We start from the raw sequence: 19,130 nt of genomic DNA, 5'->3' as shown, positions 1-19,130 counted from the left end.
GTATTGCCCAATTATAAGTCAACAGAACATTTAAAAACTATAAAATATCCGCATTAGAACAAGAAATAAATTATTTTAATAACCTAACATCAGAAAAGGAAACTGAAAAAGCCATAAACTTATAAAGAAAAAAATCCTAGAACTAGATAGATAATTTGATTAACATTCAGAGAATAATAAAATGCGTGTGCGTGTGCGTGTATGTGTGTGTGTGTGTGTGTGTGTGAGAGAGAGAGAGAGAGAGAGAGAGAGAGAATCCTTCCAAATTCTGTTACGAATATGTTCTAACAGAGGGAAAGACAAAGCAGAGAAAGAAAACCAAAGACCAATAGTCTAAATGAACATCCAAACCAAAAAAAAAAAAAAATAGATACAAGCAAAGTGGCTACAAAAATATATTTAAGATTGTACACTAAAATCAGGTTGGTTTTATATTAAGAATACATAAATAACAAAATTCATTTTTAAAGTATGACTTTATCAACAGGTATTGAAAAAAAAAGAGTTCATGACCAAGCAATGGATAGAAAGGATCACAGAAGAAAAATGAATAACTCTGAAAAAGTAAAATGAAAGGTTTTAGGGTTAGAAGGAAAACTGTTAACTAGAGGATAAAAAAAAATCTTTGCAGAAAGGTTCTCCAATAATCATCTCATAGCCCAAAATACCTAAGGTACTGATTCCAATTTATAAAAATATTCCTCAATAGCTAAATGGCAAAGGATATGAATAGTCAGTTTTCAAAAGAAGAAATCCAAGCTACCAACAACCACATTTTTAAAAAGTTCCAAATCACTAATTAAAGAAATGAAAATTAGAGCAACCTTGGGATTCTACCTCACACTCCCCAAAAATGAAAAAAAAATGACAACCATTAGAAGGACTATTTTGAAAACAGAACACTGAGGCAGTGATGGTGAAGCTGGGAACTGATTGAGTTATTCTAGGAAGTAATTTGGAACTATGCCCAAAAAACTACCACTCTAAAAAGGAAAATGACCCATGTATATAAAAATGTGTACACCATTCTTTTTGATATAGTAAAAAACTAAAAATTAGGAGATTCCACATCAATTGTAGAATTGCTAGACAAAAATTGTGGCTTGTGAATGTAATAAGGAAAAGTGAAAAAGGCAGATTCAGAAAACTGGGAAAACCTAAACGAAGTGATGCAGAAACAAGTAGAAATAGAACAATTTATATAATAACAATACCACAAAGACAACTTTTAGGGACTTAAAAAACGACAGATGTAATGACCAACCACAACTCCAGATCACCTATAACGAAACATGCTATCCTCCTCTGGACAGAAATAATGGGAGTCAAGATGCAAAATGACACATATATTTTTGAACATGGTCAATGTGGAAATTTGTTTCATTTGGCTATGTTACAACAGTTCTGTCACTAATAAACTAATGGCTCCATATACACAAAAATATTCATGGCAGCACTTTTTATGGTAGCACAGAACTGGAAACATAGTAAAGGACTGTCAACTGGGGAATAGTTAAATGATGGTGCATGAATATAGGCATACTCTATGACTTGTTCAGTAGTGTCTGACTCTGTGACCCCATGGAACATACCATCCGTGGGGTTTTCTTGGCTAAGGTGTTGGAATGGTTTGCCATTTCCTTCTCCAGCTCATTTTACAAATGGGGAAACTGAGGCAAACAGGGTTACGTGACTTGCCCAGGGTCTGAGGTCACATTTGAACTGGCAAGATGAGTCTTCCTGACTCCTGGCCAGGCACTCTCTCTACTATGCCACCTAGCTGTGGTATGAGGTTACATTCAGAAATGGCAATTCAAATCAAGTATTTCTTAAGCTTCTATTGTGTTAAGTGGCTTGAAAGTAAAAAATGAAACAGTTCCTGCTTTCAAAAAGCTTATATTCTACTGAAGCATAACCATTGTAAGATGGGCAATGAAAAACTGTTCTCATCAAACTCTCTTCATCTGTTATGCCTAATTAGATAAAAATATAGTGTTTACTAATATATTACTGTTTTCAGATCTTGGAGAAAAGATTTTAAATAATATGTTTTGTATCTCCAATTAGGCTACAACCCTCCTGGGGGCAACAAGCAGGTATTTAATTTCTTTTGACGTACAAAAGTGTGTACCACAGAGCAACACTCTCAGGCAGCAGGAACTCAGTTTCTGACATCAACTTGGAATTAAACAAAATGAAATGAAAGGGAATTGTCTGGTAATCTAGAAGCAGTAAAAGAATTTTGCAGCAGGCAGTAAATTTAAAGGTCATCTAGCCCAATGCTTTCAATCCTGAAGAGCAAGTTGTGATGTCAAACTAAGAAATTAGTAAATGGCAGAGAAGACAACAAAAAAAGACTAAGAGCAAGGTACAGTTTATGCTTATCCCAAAGGTAGGGGGAAGGGAAGATGACTCAGCACTTCCTTTTATTGATCCACCACACCCTCACCAAGGGTTAGCCAACAGGAGAGCCAGGGTGTGGTAAGTCTTTTACCAGGACACACAGTCCCAGTCTGTTAAACTACCTCAAACAAAAGTCACACAGAATTCATTACAGCTTTATTTTTTAACTTCTCAATTTAATGATTGTACATACCATTTATTACACCAGAAAATTTTGTTCAACAAGAACATACCACCCCACAAGAATACCAGTTAATCCAAGTGCCAGGCCTAACTAATCACCAATTCTCACTTATACTATTTTTCCACTAGGCTCCCTTACATGACACTATTTTTGTTGTTCTTAACTTTATGACAGGAAAAGACATGAGGCAAAAAGGAAAAATGAAGATTCAAAACACCTTGGACACGGAAGTTTAAAGAAAAAGAAACTAGAGAGGCGGGACCAATATGGTGGCTGGAAAACAGGGACTCACTTAGGCTCTCCCCCAAATCCCCCCAAACACCTGTAAAAAATAGCTCTGAACAAATTCTAGAGCTACAGAACCCAAGAAATAACAGAGCGAAGCAGGTCTCCAGGCCAGGACTGCCTGGATGGTCGCTGGGAAGGGCCTATCGCAAGGTACTGGAAGAGGAGCCCAGCCCAGCATGGGCTGCGCCAAGACAAACCAGGGTGGAGGACATCTGGTGGAGCAGGCCTAAGTGCCCTGAATCACTGAACCGTGGCAGTTACCAGACTTCTCAACCCACAAATGCCAAAGACAACAAGCAGGTCAGTGGGAAAACTGCAGGATCTGGGTGAGAGAAGTGCATGTTCCTGCCCCAGCCCCGGGGGCCATGGAGGTGGCGCTGTGGCAGCAGCAGGAAGCTGCTTCCAGAATCCCTGGCCCACAAGGTGGGAGGAATCAAGTAGCAGATCAGAGCAGAAATGCAGGAATTGCTTTGCTTGCACAGAGGCAGGATTCTTTTGCTTTGCCCTGCCTGGATCCAGGTTGCAGTCCTGGTTGGTGGTTCTTGGGGGAGGAGGAGGGCTAGTGTGGCAGAGCTTGCAGTGACTATGGAGAGAGAGTCCTCCTGGTAGCTACACAGCAGAAAGGAATGCTTGCACTCACAGACCAGAGCACAGGTCAGAAGAAGAGCATCATACCACCACAGAATAGAAGCAGCTCTGAAAACAGCAATGCAAAACCCCTGAAGCTTGGGACAAAGCACCCTCCACTCTGCAGGCAGTCATAACCCGACCAAAAACTCAAAACTCAAGTAACTAGCTGGGGAAATGAGCAACCAGCGTAAAAGGACACAGACTCAGACTCTAGTACTTTTTTTTGGTGACAAAGAAGACCAAAACATACAGCCAGAAGAAGTCAACAAAGTCAGAGCCTACATCAAAAGCCTACAAGAAAAATATGAATTGGTCTCAGGCCATGGAAGAGTTCAAAAAGGATATGGAAAAGCAAGTAAGAGAAGTAGAGGAAAAATTGGGAAGAGAAATGAGAGTGATACAAGAAAACCATGAAAAAACAAGTCAATGACTTGCTAAAGACCCAAAAAAATACTGAAGAAAATAACACCTGAAAAAACAGACCAACCCAAATGGCAAATGAGCTCCAAAAAGCCAATGAGGATAAGAATGCCTTAAAAGGCAGAATTAGCCAAATGGAAAAGGAGGTCCAAAAGACCACTGAAGAAAATACCACCTTAAAAATCAGAATGGAGCAAGTGGAAGCTAGTGACTTTATGAGAAATCAAGATATTATAAAACAGAACCAAAAGAATGAAAAAATGGAAGAAAATGTGAAATATCTCACTGGAAAAACCACTGACCTGGAGAAAAATCCACGAAAGATAATTTAAAAATTATTGGACTACCTGCAAGCCATGATCAAAAAAAGAGCCTAGACATCATCTTTCAAGAAACTATCACGGAGAACTGCCCTGATATTCTAGAACCAGAGGGCAAAATAGAAATAGAAAGAATCCACCCATCCCCTCTTGAAAAAGATCCCAAAAAGAAAACTCCTAGGAACACTGTAGCCAAATTCCAGAGTTCCCAGGTCAAGGAGAAAATATAGCAAGCAGCCAGAAAAACACAATTTGATTATTGTGGAAAACTCAATCAGGATAACACTAGATCTGGCGGCTTCTACATTAAGGGATCAAAGGGCTTGGAATATGATATTCCAGGGGTCAAAGGAGCCAGGATTAAAACCAAGAATCACCTACCCAGCAAAACTGAGTATAATACTCCATGGCAAAATATGGACTTTCAATAAAATAGAGGACTTTCAAGCTTTCTCAGTGAAAACACCAGAGCTGAACAGAAAATCTGACTTTCAAACACAAGAATCAAGAGAAGCATGAAAAGGTAAACAAGAAAGAGAAATCATAAGGGACTTACTAAAGTTGAACTGTTTTGTTTACATTCCTACATGAAAAGATGATATCTGTAACTCATGAAACCTTTTTCAGTATTAGGATAGTTGAAGGGAATATACATATATATAGACAGAGGGCACAGGGTGAGCTGAATATGAAGGGATGATATCTAAAAACTAAAATAAAATTAAGGGGTGAGAGATGAATATATTGGGAGAAGGAGAAAGGGAGAGATAGAATGGGGTAAATTATCGCACATAAAAGTGGCAAGAAAAAGCAGTTCTATTGGGAAGGGAAGAGGGGGCAGATGAAAGGGAATGAGTGAATCTTGCTCTCATCAGATTTCACTTAAGGAGGGAATAACATACAATTGGGTATCCTACCCTACAGGAAAGTAGGGGGGAAGGGGATACGAGGGGGGGATGATAAAAAGGAGGGCAAATTAGGGGAGGAGGTAATCAAAACCAAACACTTTTGAAAAGGGTCAAGGTCAAGGGAGAAAAAACTGAATAAAGGGGACAGGATAGGATGGAGGGAAATATATTTAGTTTTTCACAACATGACTGTTATGGAGGTGTTTTGCATAATGATACATGTGTGGCCTATGTTGAATTGCTTGCCTTCTCAAGGAGGGTGAGTGGGGAGGGAAGAAGGGAAAGAATTTGGAACTCTAAAGTTCTAAAAAGTCCTAAAACTCTAAAGTTCTAAGTTCTAAAAACAAATGCTGAAAAAAAAAAGTTGTTTTTACATGCAACTAGGAAATAAGATATACAGGCAATGGGACATAGAAATCTATCCTGCCCTACAAGAAAGTGGGGGGAAAGAGGACGGAGGGGTGACAGAAGGAAGGGCAGATTGGGGAAAAGGGCAATCAGAATATATGCCATCTTGGGGTGGCAGGGAGGGTAGCAATGGGGAGAAAAATTTTAACTCAAAATCTTGTGGAAATCAATGTTGAAAACTAAAAATGTTAAATAAAAAAAGAATTAAAGATAAAAAAATAAAAATAAAAAGGAAACTAGAAACAGTAAAGAATATGGGAAAACAAGGAAAAATCTTGCCTCTGTCATCTTTCACAGTTATCTTTCAACTCTGCATTCATGGTTTAAAATTTTTAAAATCATAAAATTTTAAACATTTTAAAAAACACATTTTTAACTATACTTGCTGTCAAATTTTTAGATGCCTGTACTCCTAATTGCTTTTATTATAAGCACAGAACCATGTCTCTAAAATGTAAAACTAGATGATCATGAGGAATTACAGAATATTAGAATTTAAAAGCCCTTCTACTCCAGCTTCATAGTATAAATAGGGAAACTGGGGCTCAAAGAAAGAACTCATCCATGTCAGTCCTGGAGTTGGCAGTGGGATAAAAGGACAAGTAAGATACACAGAACCAGTAAGCTGGTGCCACTAACAGGTCAAAAGTGAATGTGGTAAAAAGAGAAAATGTCTTCTGGAAGTCTTTACAGGACCTCACTAGTTGACCACTGTATAGAAGCCTCAATATTTTCCCTTTCATACGGTATAAAGATTATGGTAGTATCAACAAACAAAATAAAGGTCAAATCTAATCAATACACTACAGCATTTGTTGTGTCTCAGTGTGTTAACACTTATTTAGCCCAAAGAAATCAAAGAAAGAGGGAAAAGGACCCATATACACAAAAATATTGACAGTTGATCTGTTTCTAGTGGCAAAGATCTGGAAACTGGGAAATTGGGTAAACAAATTATGAATGTAATGAAATACCACTGTGTCCTAAAATATGAAAGAACTGGCTTCACACAAACCTGGGAAGATACGTATGAAGTGAAACATGGAAAGAACAAGAACTCATCCAACAACATGGTAAACAAGAACAGCTTTGGAAGACACAGGGCACAGGGCACAAAGTTAAGAATCTGAGATCAAATCCGACCTTGGATACTCACTAGCTATGTGACCCCGGGCGGATCATATAACTTCTCTCTGCCTCAGTTTCCTCAACTAGAAAATTGGGATAATATTAGCACCCACCTTACAACGTTGTTGTTAAGATCCAATGAGACATCAGCAGACATTAGCAGAGTGCCTAACACACAGTACCTAGCTTGACGATGCTTGTTTTCTTCCTGTTCAATGCAATGACCAACCACAATTCCAGGGAACCAGTGATGACCAAGCACGATCTTGATTCCAGAGGGACAGTGATGATGCATGCCACCCCACTTACCAACAGATGCAGAATAACATCTATATTTTTGGACAACGCCAACATGAAGTTTTTTTGTTTCACTATGAATATGTTACAAGTGTTATATTATTCTTTTTCCCCCACAAAGGGAGAGGAGAGAAAATAAATCTTTGTTAATTTAAAAAATAAAAAAACACTTGGCTTTCTGATATGAAAAGTAACAAGTGGCCCAGACCAGCAGCAGCCGAAGCCCACGCCCTTTCCACCCACCACGGGGTCTCTCTCCCCCCTTCCTCCTTCACTCCCCCCTTCCTCCTCCGCCCGCCCGTGGGTGCCCCCTCGCCTTCCCGCCTGCCCCTATTGTTCCGCCCCACCCCCCCCCACGCCCGCTCCCCCTTTGCCCTTCAATCGCCTCGCGCCCGAAGTTTTTGGCTTCCACTCGCACCAGTGACAAAGTCCAAATCCCCAGAACACTGCCCGACATGGACACCGGTGTGATTGAAGGTGGATTAAATGTCACTCTCACCATCCGGCTACTTATGCATGGAAAGGAAGTTGGAAGCATTATTGGAAAGAAAGGAGAATCGGTCAAGAAGATGCGTGAAGAGAGTGGTGCATGTATCAACATCTCAGAAGGGAATTGTCCTGAGAGAATAATTACTCTGGCTGGACCCACCAATGCCATCCTTAAAGCCTTTGCCATGATTATTGACAAACTAGAAGAGGCCATCAGCAGCTCTATGACCAATAGTACAGCTGCCAGTAGACCCCCAGTCACCCTGAGGCTTGCGGTCCCTGCCAGCCAGTGTGGCTCTCTCATTGGAAAAGGAGGATGCAAGATCAAGGAAATAAGAGAGAGTACAGGGGTTCAGGTCCAGGTGGCAGGGGATATGCTACCAAACTCAACTGAGCGGGCCATCACCATTGCTGGCATCCCGCAATCTATCACTGAGTGTGTCAAACAGATCTGCGTGGTCATGTTGGGGTCTCCCCCGAAGGGCGTGACCATCCCTTACCGGCCCAAGCCGTCCAGCTCTCCAGTCATCTTTGCAGGTGGTCAGGCCTATACCATTCAAGGACAGTATGCCATTCCACAGCCAGATTTGACCAAGCTGCACCAGTTGGCAATGCAACAGTCTCACTTCCCCATGACGCATAGCAACACCAGATTCAGTGCAGGTTTGGATGCATCTGCTCAGACTACTTCTCATGAACTCACCATTCCAAATGACTTAATTGGCTGCATAATCGGCCGTCAAGGCACCAAAATCAATGAGATTCGTCAGATGTCTGGGGCTCAGATCAAAACTGCCAATCTAGTGGAAGGATCTACTGATAGGCAGGTTACCATCACTGGATCTGCTGCCAGCATTAGCCTGGCCCAGTATCTAATCTATGTCAGTTTAGAAAACGCTAAACCCTCCTCCCAGGCAGCCTCCCTCACGATCCCTGATCACCTCAGCATCAACCTCTCTCAACCCTCCACCCCTTCTTCTTCTTCTTCTTCCTCCTCCACCACCACCCCCTCGCTTGCCACAGCAGGGACCTCCGATGCACCCTCCAGCCTCCCCAACCCTCTTCCGACCGCCCCTTGTGTCTCCAGTCTGCTTGGCATGAAACCCATCCCTCTCCTGGCTCTAAATGTTGTGTCTGCTGCTAAGGGTCCCGGGGCTTCGGCTGCCACCACCACCACCTCTGCCGTGCCATGCGTAACTAACAAACTGAAAGCTGAGAAACAGAGATTTTCTCCCTACTGATGGCATATTTCTGGGGCATCCCTTCAAAAGTGTTTCTGGGCTTTATTTTTTTTTTCCTTTGTGTTAACATTGGTGAAAACCAAACAATTGTGAGCTTGTGACCTTCCTTGGTGCTTTTGTGAGGGAAGGGGGTAGGGGGAGATCCTTGCTTAGGTCCAGGCCAGTTGAGCTGAGTGTTTGCCTGTTTCAGTCTGTGATTTGTTGAATTCCTTATCTAGAGTCGTAGCTGTTGCTTCCTCCCTTCCCTCCCCTCCCCCAACTTCTCTTCCTCTCTCCTTCCCTTTTTCCTTCCCCCTTTCTGTAGCTTTTTTTGCCTTGCAATATGACAATGTGTTAGGGTCTGTGTTTAATGAATAAAGGCTACTCCGTTAAAAAAAAAAAAGGTAACAAGTGGGCCACTAGTTGAAATCCAAAAATACTTATGGATGGTAAAAGTCAAAGCACCATAACAAGAATAGCAACCACAATTATTTTAAGGCTACAGGGCTCTTATGGTACTGAAAAGTCAACCTTCTCACACATCACTATAAAAATGGAATATAAAGAAATGGGGAAGTTACAGACTTCATAATAATCCAGAAAAACCTACACGATATAATGCTGAGTGAGCAGAGCAGAACCAGGAGAACATTGTACACAACCACAGATTATATGGATTCTATGATGACTAACCCTGATAGACTTTGCTCTTCTCAGCAATATAAGGTTCAAAGACAACTCCAAAGGACTTCTGGGGGAGAGAGCTATCTACATCAAGAGAAAGAACTATGGAGACTGAATGCAGATTGAGGCAAACTGTTTGCTCTCCTTTTTTTTCTTTTTTTTCTCCTTTGTTTTTGTTTTTTTTGTTTATTTATTTTGTTTCTTCTTTCTCATAATTCATTCCATTGGTCATAATTCTTCTTTACAACCTGACTACTGTGTAAATAAGTTCAATGCAAAGTTATATGTAGAAGATATATCGGATTCCATGCCATCTTGGGGAGAGAGGGGTGGGGTGGGGGGGAAATCTGGAAATCAAAATCATGTGGATCTCAGTGCTGTAAACTAAAAATAAAAAATCTTAATTAAAAAAAATAAAGCTTGCTTTCTATACTAAAAAAAAATGGATTATAGATACCAATAAGAAAGCATTGAGGTCAATGATTTGATGGGTTTTAGTTGGCCTTCAGCTAGGGTTCCAGACCAATGTCTTTCTTAGAGGTATAGACACATTCCCATCAGGGAGACTTCAAGGTCAAATGTCCTCACAGACCCATGGCCTCTGCTGGAAAGACTTCACTAGAGGATTGTACAGTGAAGTTCTTATACTCCTCCTAGAGGTTGTGACAATACCCAACTGGTCTTGTCAAGTATAGTACTTTGTCAATTTATTTACACAATTCGTTTCACGCTAGCCAAGGATCCTAATGAGGGCATCCCTAGCCCTTTTAACTGAATGAATTCACAGTTAACAGTCCCTGACCAATCAAGGAAGGAAACTCAGCAACAGCAAAATATATGTCCTAAGTATTGAGTATTACAAACAACGTTATCTCCTTCAATACGTTATGTGTCAAGGGAAAGTATCTTTTTCATTTGTAAGTGAACTTATAGATGTCTTTAGTATCTACTATTGGTTTTTTCATTTGTCAATTTTAAATTTGATTAGACTTATGGATATGCACCCATTCCCTATTTTTGTCCTTTGACAGTAGTAACACCTTTCAAGAACAGGTTTTACAAAATGTTACCTTTAACATCTTTATCTGTAACTCCATCAAAAACGATCATTTCATGACAGTCTCATAATACATGTCACAAGACTTACATTTCTATAATCTAATCCAATGGTTCACAAACTGGATCCTTTTACATTCTTAAAAATTATTGAGGATCTCCAAAAAGCTTTTGTTTATATGGGTTTTTAATGTACCAATATTTACCACATTAGAAATTAAAATGTCTAAGCAATATTATAAAAATGGTTTTGAACTATGGATCACCCCAAAAGGGTCTTGGAGATCCCTGGGGAGTAGGGGAAACTATATTTTGAGAACTGCTGGATTCAATCCAACAACTAAATTCAATCTAATAAATATTTATTTAAGTACCTACATAGCATGTATCCAAAGCAAGCACTCACCATTGGGGATCAGTAAAGTCTCCTTAGCAGAATCTATATAAACTGTTAAGTTTGGAAGGAAGTTAGAATTCTAAATAACTGTTGAGCTTTAAAGGAAGTTGGAATTCTAAGAAGTGAAGGTAAGGAGAGAGTACATTCCAGGAGAGGGGATCAGCCTCTGCAAAGGTGGAGAGAGAGGGAAGAGAGGGAAGAGTTGGAATACAGTGTTCCATTAGTAGTAACTAAGTCAGTTTAGTAGGAACAAAGAGGGAACAAAACGGAAAAACATAGAAGCCTGGACAAGTAGACTGGAGTCAGATGGCAAAGAGTTTTAAATGTCAAACTAAGGTATTTTTATTTTAATCTAGAGGCAATAAGGAACTTCTAAAGTATCATAAGCAGAGGACTGGCATGGTCAGACTTTTGCTTTAGGAAGATTATTTTGGCAGCTGTATGGAGGAACAGACTGGAAAAGTAAAAGACTAAAAGGAGTCTAAATGGCAGACTGCTATAATAAATACACCATGGGATGATAAGAATTTGAACTAGTGACCATCTGAGCAGAATGAGAATAAAAGATGTGTTGTAAAATCAGCAAGACTTCAAACTGGTTGGATATTAGGGGAGGAGGGAGAAGAAAGAGTATGAGATGACTCTGAGGTTAGGTGACTGGAAGAATGGTAGTAGATACCACAGAGAAATATGTTAAGGACCGGAGAGCTTGGGGAAATAGTATGTTAAGTTTTATACATTTAGAGTTTTAGATGCCCATGGCACATTGAGTTGGAGATAACCAATAGACAGCAGGTCATGTGGCAACTGGAGATAAGGGCTGGATAAACAGATCTAGGAGTAATCTGCATGGAGATGATATTGAACCCATGGGAACTGATGAGATCACTGACACAGAGCACAGAGAAAGAAGAGGACCCATGACAGCCCAGGAGAACACCCATGGCTGTAGGGGCAGGGCACAGATGATAATGCAGCAAGGAAGACTAGGAAGAAGCAGTCAGGATGTAGGAGCCTTTAAGATACACAAATACTTATTGGACAGGAAGTATACGTAAAATCAAATGCATTTTACAGATAAGGTTTAAAATGAAGTTCTGAACAATGAAGTGACCAATCCAAGAATACCGTTCTACTGCTTAAATGTCTATGGTGCACAGTAAAATAAAGTTATAAAAATCCATGGCTTTTCTTCTAATGAGATGCCATGCATTTTTGGTTTAGTGTAACAGTTTTTCATTCACAAGCCTTCTTCATTCAGTGGTCAAGATTATTTTTTTAATTTTCCCACACTATTTCTTTCTCCCACCAACCTCTACACTTTACCACATCTCTAAATTTTCTTCAATCTGGCCATGACAAAACTGCCTCAAGCAATATCCTCTGACAAGGCTTTCAAGCTAATGCAAGTCACTGACTAACTTCAAAACAAGCTGAGGCATCTCAGTTCTTTCATTCTGGTATTTCTATTTTTTTTTTCTTTAAGACTGATTCTCTCCAACTCACCCAGGGTGGAAGTGAAGGGTCCACTACTGACAGGCCTGATGTCACCACTGATCCTCATGGGAACTTTAACCAGCTCCAATTCCCACCTTTGTACCCTCCACCTTCCACCAACTGCAGGCTCATCATATTAATGCTGAATTTAGTAAGGACAACTGATCAGCGTGGCCCGCTGCAAATGAGACCTCTCAAGTGATACAGATCACCATCCTCATCCTCCCTGGGAGCTAAGATTACAGGCTTGTGCCACCTGACCCAGCCAGCTTGGCATTTCTTCACCTAAACTGATCAGACTATATATCCCTCCTATTGCTAAAAGGTTGTTTGAATATATTTTTCCCTAAAGTGACAAAATGTGTAATTGTACTCAGATATTACTTGAGTTACATGCAAATTAAAAATCAGGAATGGAAGTTCCCTTAAAAAATTAAATCTTAGGAAATATCTCAAGATATAGAGACACTAAAATGATATACTTCTCAAAGACAAAAAAATCAAGCACTGAGATTGTAATTCACATTAAGTTCCACTACTAAACTATTTGTAAGTACCATGTCTCTAAAAGACCCATTTGCAGTCAGCTATAAGAATTCCCAACCAGAGCTTCTCCTGAAGCATTCTGTATCAATTCCAATTCCTAATATTCAAAGACACTACAGCTAAAGGTAAGTAATACTATCCACGTTTTTTTTAAAGCTAGATCCATGATTTCATTGATATTGGAAACTGCAAGTGAAGAAATTTCCTCTAAGAATACTGCTAAGTAACTGAATTGCAACTTAAAATCTTAAGAGAGTTGTCTGTAACACTTGAGAGGGTGATTTATCTGCCCATTGTCTAGCCCTTTCAAGGCCCTACTCAAGTACAACCTCCTCCACAAAGTTTTCCTTGACTACTTCAGAGTCAGAAGCTTTGAAAACCACCAGCTGATCAGAGACATTAATTTGAGTCTCGATCTGATGATTAAAAAACATTGCCGCAGGGCAATATGCTGACCTGTTTTTCTTGAAAACTGAAAATTTCATCTGGATCTTAAATGTTCATGCTAGTTCTTAAATACAAAGAAAATTTATTGAGCCCCAAAGGACAAACATAACCAAGATGCAACCAGCCAATCTTCTTTGAATAAGAAGTTAACACATAGATAGCAATCATCATTACAATACAGCTTTCAGCCACGAAACCAAATATTTTTAGTTGCAAAAAAGTTTTTTTATTGTTTGGAGTTTCCAGAATTCAGAGGGTCCAGGGTGTTTTGCATTCTAAGGGTTTAAGAGCATATCAAATGTTTAACCTCTTTAAGACTATGATATGTACAACAAAATAGCTATTTTTTCCTGTTAATTAAAATTCACAACACTCCATACTCTTAACATTCTTACCTCCCTGCTACTCTCCCCAGCCTGGGGTTCTCACTTCTCCCTAACTTCTCAAGCCTTTAAATTTATTTGCACATCATCAAAAACTGATGCCTCCACAACCAAGACATCTAAAACTTTAAACTAGAACAGTAATCAGGTGGCAGAATGGTTAAGAATTATGCTAACTTCTATTTCCTTCTACATGAACGAGGAAAACAGTAGGCCTGCTTTATCAAATATCTGCAAAGAGAAAAACAAATACAGAAGAAAGCAATTGCTTGTTTCCCCAAAATAGCAGAGCATGTTTGAAGGCAGAAGGAAAGGAGTCAGCAGAGGGGGAAAATAGAAGAAAAGAAGCTAAAGGAAAGGGACAAAATGAATGATCCTCTGAAGTAAAGAAGGCATATAAATAAGAACAAGGTAGGGAAACTCAAACTTCACATTCAACTGCAGATTACAAGCCCCTCCTATAGCCCTGTATCCTTTATACAAGTGAATAAATAATCAGACGAACAAACAATGATTTAGATAGTGGCAGGGCAAAGAGATGAGTATTATAAACAACCAATGTAAATTTAAGACAACAGTACTAAGGAACAGTAAGAAGAAAAGATTTGGCTTTAGAAAGAAAAGATATTTATTGTGACACTGGAAAGGACGAAAAGATAGGTATCCAATACAGACGAGAGAATTCACACCAGATGGTCTTCTTAATAAAGTTGGCTCCGAGGATATCTGCCACCGTAGGGAGGGAAAGTGGAGCTAAGAACATGAAGAGGTCGTCGGACATATAATACAAAGAAAAAAAAAAGAATTGTTGAGCTGCGTAGGTTAAATAAATTGGGTTGCATAAATCTATAGTGAATTTGCAGAATTCAGCTTTCTTCACCAATAGTACTCTTCAAAAGCATAAGCATAAACAGACTATGTGGAGTGATCGTGTTAAGGATCATGGGCAGCGGTAAGACATAGACACAAATTCTCTGCTGATGGAGCTTTTGGGGAAAATAATTTAGGATTATGTTGTATAGGTCTCTAGTTGCAGCCCTAAAATCCTGCCTCCTCAGGAAGACCTAGCTTCAAGAAGGGAGCAGCCACTCACCAGACAAGCAGAGACTTGACATTAACTCCCCTAGATGGGGTTCCCAGAGAGGGGATAGCCTGCCTGGTGGGATAGGGAGCCTAGTGAAGGAGTTCAATGACCTCGTAGCTACTTTACTGCAGATGACCCTGGCCCACGATGAAGTAGTGTCATTGTCCGCACTATACTACTGATGCTCTTACTGCTTCTCCTTTTTGTTGTCCTCATTTTACATGGGAGATCCACTGTGAACTGCAGATCAACATCACATAACAGATCTAGTATTATCAACATCACATAACAGACCTAGTATTTAGCCCTTCCAAAGCAGGGAGGGCAAAGCTGGAGTTTCTGGTCTTTTTTATCCTTTATCCTTTTCTATCCTTCAATCACCCTGGTCCTGTACTTCTTCAAGTGAAATTCATACTGCTTGTTTTTTTTTTTCTGTCTTTCTTTTCTTTTACCAGTGCTAATTTCCTCCTCCAGTGCCGCCTATTCCAGGATTCTTCCATCCTCAAAGTGAGGGCTGTCCACTAAGGTCATTTAGGACTTTGCCATCAAAGGCTGGGTTGTCGTAGGAGCAGAACCTTCCATGAAGGGTAGGCTAGATTTTTTTTGTCCCAAAAAGCAGAGATTCTGTTCCTGAAACTTAATCGGTCCAGGGAGCTAAGGTCTGAGCCACTGACACAGCTGTAGCATAAAAGGCCAGCCCATAAGAAGGCAGTGCCCCTCAGACTTTGCAGATAGCCCACTGCTGTATGGCTTACTACATTCAACATATCCTGGTGAGCAGACGTGTTTCCATGTGGAAATGAAGGGAACTAAGACTGAACTCTTGCTAAGTTCTGTGCTACAGCCAAGCAAACTTACTTTCGTTAACTGTTAGTCTACAAGTATTTCATTTCATTCCAATCTCAAACATGAAGCACCACAACAGCTTGAATAAGGTCCAGAAAAAATGAATCAAATTCTCCAACAAATTAAAATTGTGGATCTCCCTTAGAGCACTACCTAAACGATGATGGAGGGACACATTGGAATAAAACAGACAGCAGTTTTCATCCACAGTGAATCACACCTAGAAAGTGGTAAACTTTAAAGCACTTTATAAATGCTAGTTACTATTATTATAGCCCTGAAGGTTGAAAAGAAATGCATTGTAATCTACCACTGGAGAGAAAACCCTTCCCTCAAGTCTCTGCCCATTCCAATTTATCTTCCACATAGCTGTCAAAAAGATCTTCCTAAAGTGTAGGTCTTAACCCTCCACTCTGTTTACTGACTGGCCTAGCTTCCTTTCAGTTCCCAAATCCCATTTTTTACAGGAAGCCTTTTCCAATCCCTCTTAATTCTAGTGCCTTCCCCATATTAATTATTTCCTATATGTATGTATGTGTATATGAATATGTATATATAAATGGTATTTTTTCAGGTATTTGTTTCCATATTGTCTTCCCCCCACTAGATTATAAACTCCTTAAGGTGGGGACTTGCTTTTGGCTCTTTTTGTATCCCCATTAGGGCCTGGCACATAATAGGCACTTAATAAAGATTGATTGATTGACATCACTTGCCTATTCAAAAAAACTCTGGCTGCTCTCTATTACTGCTAGCATCAAATATAATTTCTTTTCCTTGGTATTTAAATCTCTTCATAATCTATTTTTCCAAACTACAGTCAAGCCATAATGGCTTATTTGCTATTCTTGACAGATGATTGTCTCTCATCTTCTTACTATGACATGGAATCTATCCAATCAGAATGCAAGTTTTTGCAATTTCCAGCTAAGCAAGGCTTCAAATATAGGCCTGATGATAGACCCCTATGTAAGCTAGGCAAAAAACGAGCCTACAGAGATTATCTGGGTGATGAATTTTTCAGTTTGAGAAATTTTTGAAAACTACCCAAGTAACCGAGGGACAGGAACTGCATAACTTACAGAATCATGGCTCCTTAAAGATACTGAAATTATAGAACCACAGACTTAGAGCTGGAAGGGATATTTGAGGCCACCTACCCCAAACCCCCTCATTTTACAGATGAGGAAACTGAGGCTCGTAGGGATGAAATGATCTGGTCCAGATCACACCACTAGTAGCATTTAAATCCAGGCCAGTCTATCAATAAGCATTAAGAGCCTATTCTATGCCAAGCAGTGTGCTCCATGTTGGTCCCTCTGCTTCTCAAGTCAGTTTTCTTTCCACAACAACCCAAGAGTTAAGTACACAAGTTACTTCAGTGTAAAAAGACAAAAGATGGCAAAAACCAAAACACTATTACAACTTTGAGACTAAAATAACCTCAACTTGATTCCATTACTTCTTAAAAACAAAAACAAAAAACAAAAAACCTTGAAATTTGCATTCAGGTAAAGCAGATGGCAAATTTCCAAACATAAGGTACAACCGCCTGCAATTCATTTCTTGACAAGTTTCATCACCAGCTCAAAAGTTACATAATTTAACAGAAAATGAACTGAAGTCAGTCTTCAACTACAGAAACGTTTAAAAAAATAATTTAAAAAAAAATAGTCTTTAAAAACTCTATGGGACCCATAGATGGACAAATGGGAGAAATCCCTAGACTGTGGAGTGAACAGAATTGATGTATTATCAAGGAGCCGGAGGAAGACATTAAGCTTAGAACAATGAGGAAACACTCCACATTCTCATAGGAAATCCAAACTGTGTATGTCTCAATGGTAAGCATAAGCAGACTATGACATATTACCAAGGGTGACTTGTCTACAGAAGTGATAATAAAGACATTATCAAGGACCATATAACTAGAGAAGGGAGGTGGGTTTGAAATGTAGCAAGAATTTAAAACAACAGACTTGTTTGCAAAAGTTTTCTACAAAATATGTTTAATATGATTGTACATTTATAAACTTAGATTGCTTGCCATCTTAGGGTGAGGGGAGGGAGGGATAAAAAAATTTGGAGCTCAAAATCTTATAAAAGCAAATGTTGTAAACTATCTTGACATGTAACTGGAAAAAATAAAATACTATGGGGGGGGAAATGTTTCCTACAAAAAAAACAACTCTATGGGATCCTTATTTAAGTAATTACTTAATTCCAGGTTCATTTCATGCTTCACACTAATACAAGGAGTCTTAACTTTTTGGTTAATTCCTTGACACCTGCCTGCCTGAGTGATTTCACTTAGGGAGGGTATGATACTTCGCCTATTCTGCTCCTCAAAACTGCCGAAGATTCCTGCCAAAAGTACATTTAGGGATTACAGAAAAATAGGAAATGACTGGAAGTAAAGAGAGCAGCTGCACTGGAAGAAAATGTCACTTATATTACAAAAGGTAACCTACGGAACTGACTTGATTTCAAGAAAATATTCCAAGCTGGAGAGAGAAAGATCAGGGAGGAGCAAACCACGTAACTAAAGGTATGCTGCTAAAATTGAGCCTCAACCTCGAGGAAGTCACTGCAGATTCGGGGGTCAAGTTTCAGAACCGTGCCTGGTAGCAATCTGGTAAAGGGTACCAGGGACCCGGGGAGCAGGTTCCTTTTGTGTGAAGCGTCTACAGTAGTTTTTGCGATCATTGGAACCGAAGCGAGGTAAGGTCTCCAAACAGATGGCACCCCAACAATCACACTCCCCCAGATGTGTGATCAGACTAGCCACAGCGGCCCGAAGGGCGCCCTCACGGCCCTCCTGTCACCTGGGAGCTCCGACCACTTGATGACCGCCGGGCCGGGCACTGACAAGGCTCCACTACTATATTTCAATCATTTCCACCGACGCCCCGACACAGTCGGACCCAGCGCCTCGGGGTCGCGCGAGAGTGAGGGATAGCGGGGCGCCCCCGGTTATACCAGTAACCAGTCCCCACGGAACCCTCTGAAAAGTTGTCGGGATGAGCCGGCCAAGCTCCCCGCTCCTCGCCGCCGCCCCGCCCCGCCCCGCGCAGCTTCCTGCCCCGGCGGCCCGGGGAGAGCCGAGGGGGGCCGCGAAGCCGGGGCTCGCTCACCTCCGGGGTCCTCTCGGGGGGCTTTTTCCTCAGAGCCTGCTTGGCGCTGGGGTCCACGGGCGAGTGCATTCTCTTTCCGGGCGCGCGGGCTCCGGGGCGCGGCGCGGGGCCCCAGCCTTGGGGGGCCAGGGGCTTGCTGGGGACCCGGCGGCGGCGGCCGGGGACGTCCGCCTTCCGCAGCCCACGCGGCGGCGGCCCCTCAGCCCGGAGGGGCCCGCGGCGGGGCCCGACGGCTCATGGTCCCCGACACGGCGGCGCGGCTGGAGCCGGGGCCGCCGCGAACCCAAACGTCTGCGCGGGGGCGGCGAGCGGAGTGAAGCTGGCGCCCGGGGACGGGCGCGTCCGGTCCCTTCCCGCCCAG

The 19,130-nt window shown here is 40.9% G+C and overlaps 2 protein-coding genes across 10 annotated transcripts in view; one reads left to right on the top strand and one right to left on the bottom strand.

The window, feature by feature from the left end:
* The window catches only part of RAPGEF6 (Rap guanine nucleotide exchange factor 6), a 236,387-nt gene extending 217,511 nt beyond the window's left edge, over positions 1 to 18,876 (bottom strand). For all 9 annotated transcript variants that reach the window (XM_036748835.1, XM_036748842.1, XM_036748840.1 and 6 more), the window contains exon 1: positions 18,770 to 18,876. In XM_036748835.1, coding sequence (XP_036604730.1) covers positions 18,770 to 18,838 — 69 coding nt within the window. In that variant the 5' untranslated portion in view covers positions 18,839 to 18,876. The remainder of the gene's footprint in view (positions 1 to 18,769) is intronic.
* LOC118841105 (poly(rC)-binding protein 2-like) lies at positions 7,418 to 8,716 on the top strand. The gene has a single exon (XM_036748513.1). The coding sequence runs from the start codon at positions 7,442 to 7,444 to the stop codon at positions 8,714 to 8,716; it is 1,275 nt and encodes a 424-aa protein (XP_036604408.1). The 5' UTR covers positions 7,418 to 7,441.
* Positions 18,877 to 19,130: the final 254 nt, after the last annotated feature.

This window comes from Trichosurus vulpecula, chromosome 3 (genome assembly GCF_011100635.1).
Source record: "Trichosurus vulpecula isolate mTriVul1 chromosome 3, mTriVul1.pri, whole genome shotgun sequence".
NCBI lineage: Eukaryota > Metazoa > Chordata > Mammalia > Diprotodontia > Phalangeridae > Trichosurus > Trichosurus vulpecula.
This window is presented reverse-complemented; position numbering and strand designations above follow the sequence as displayed.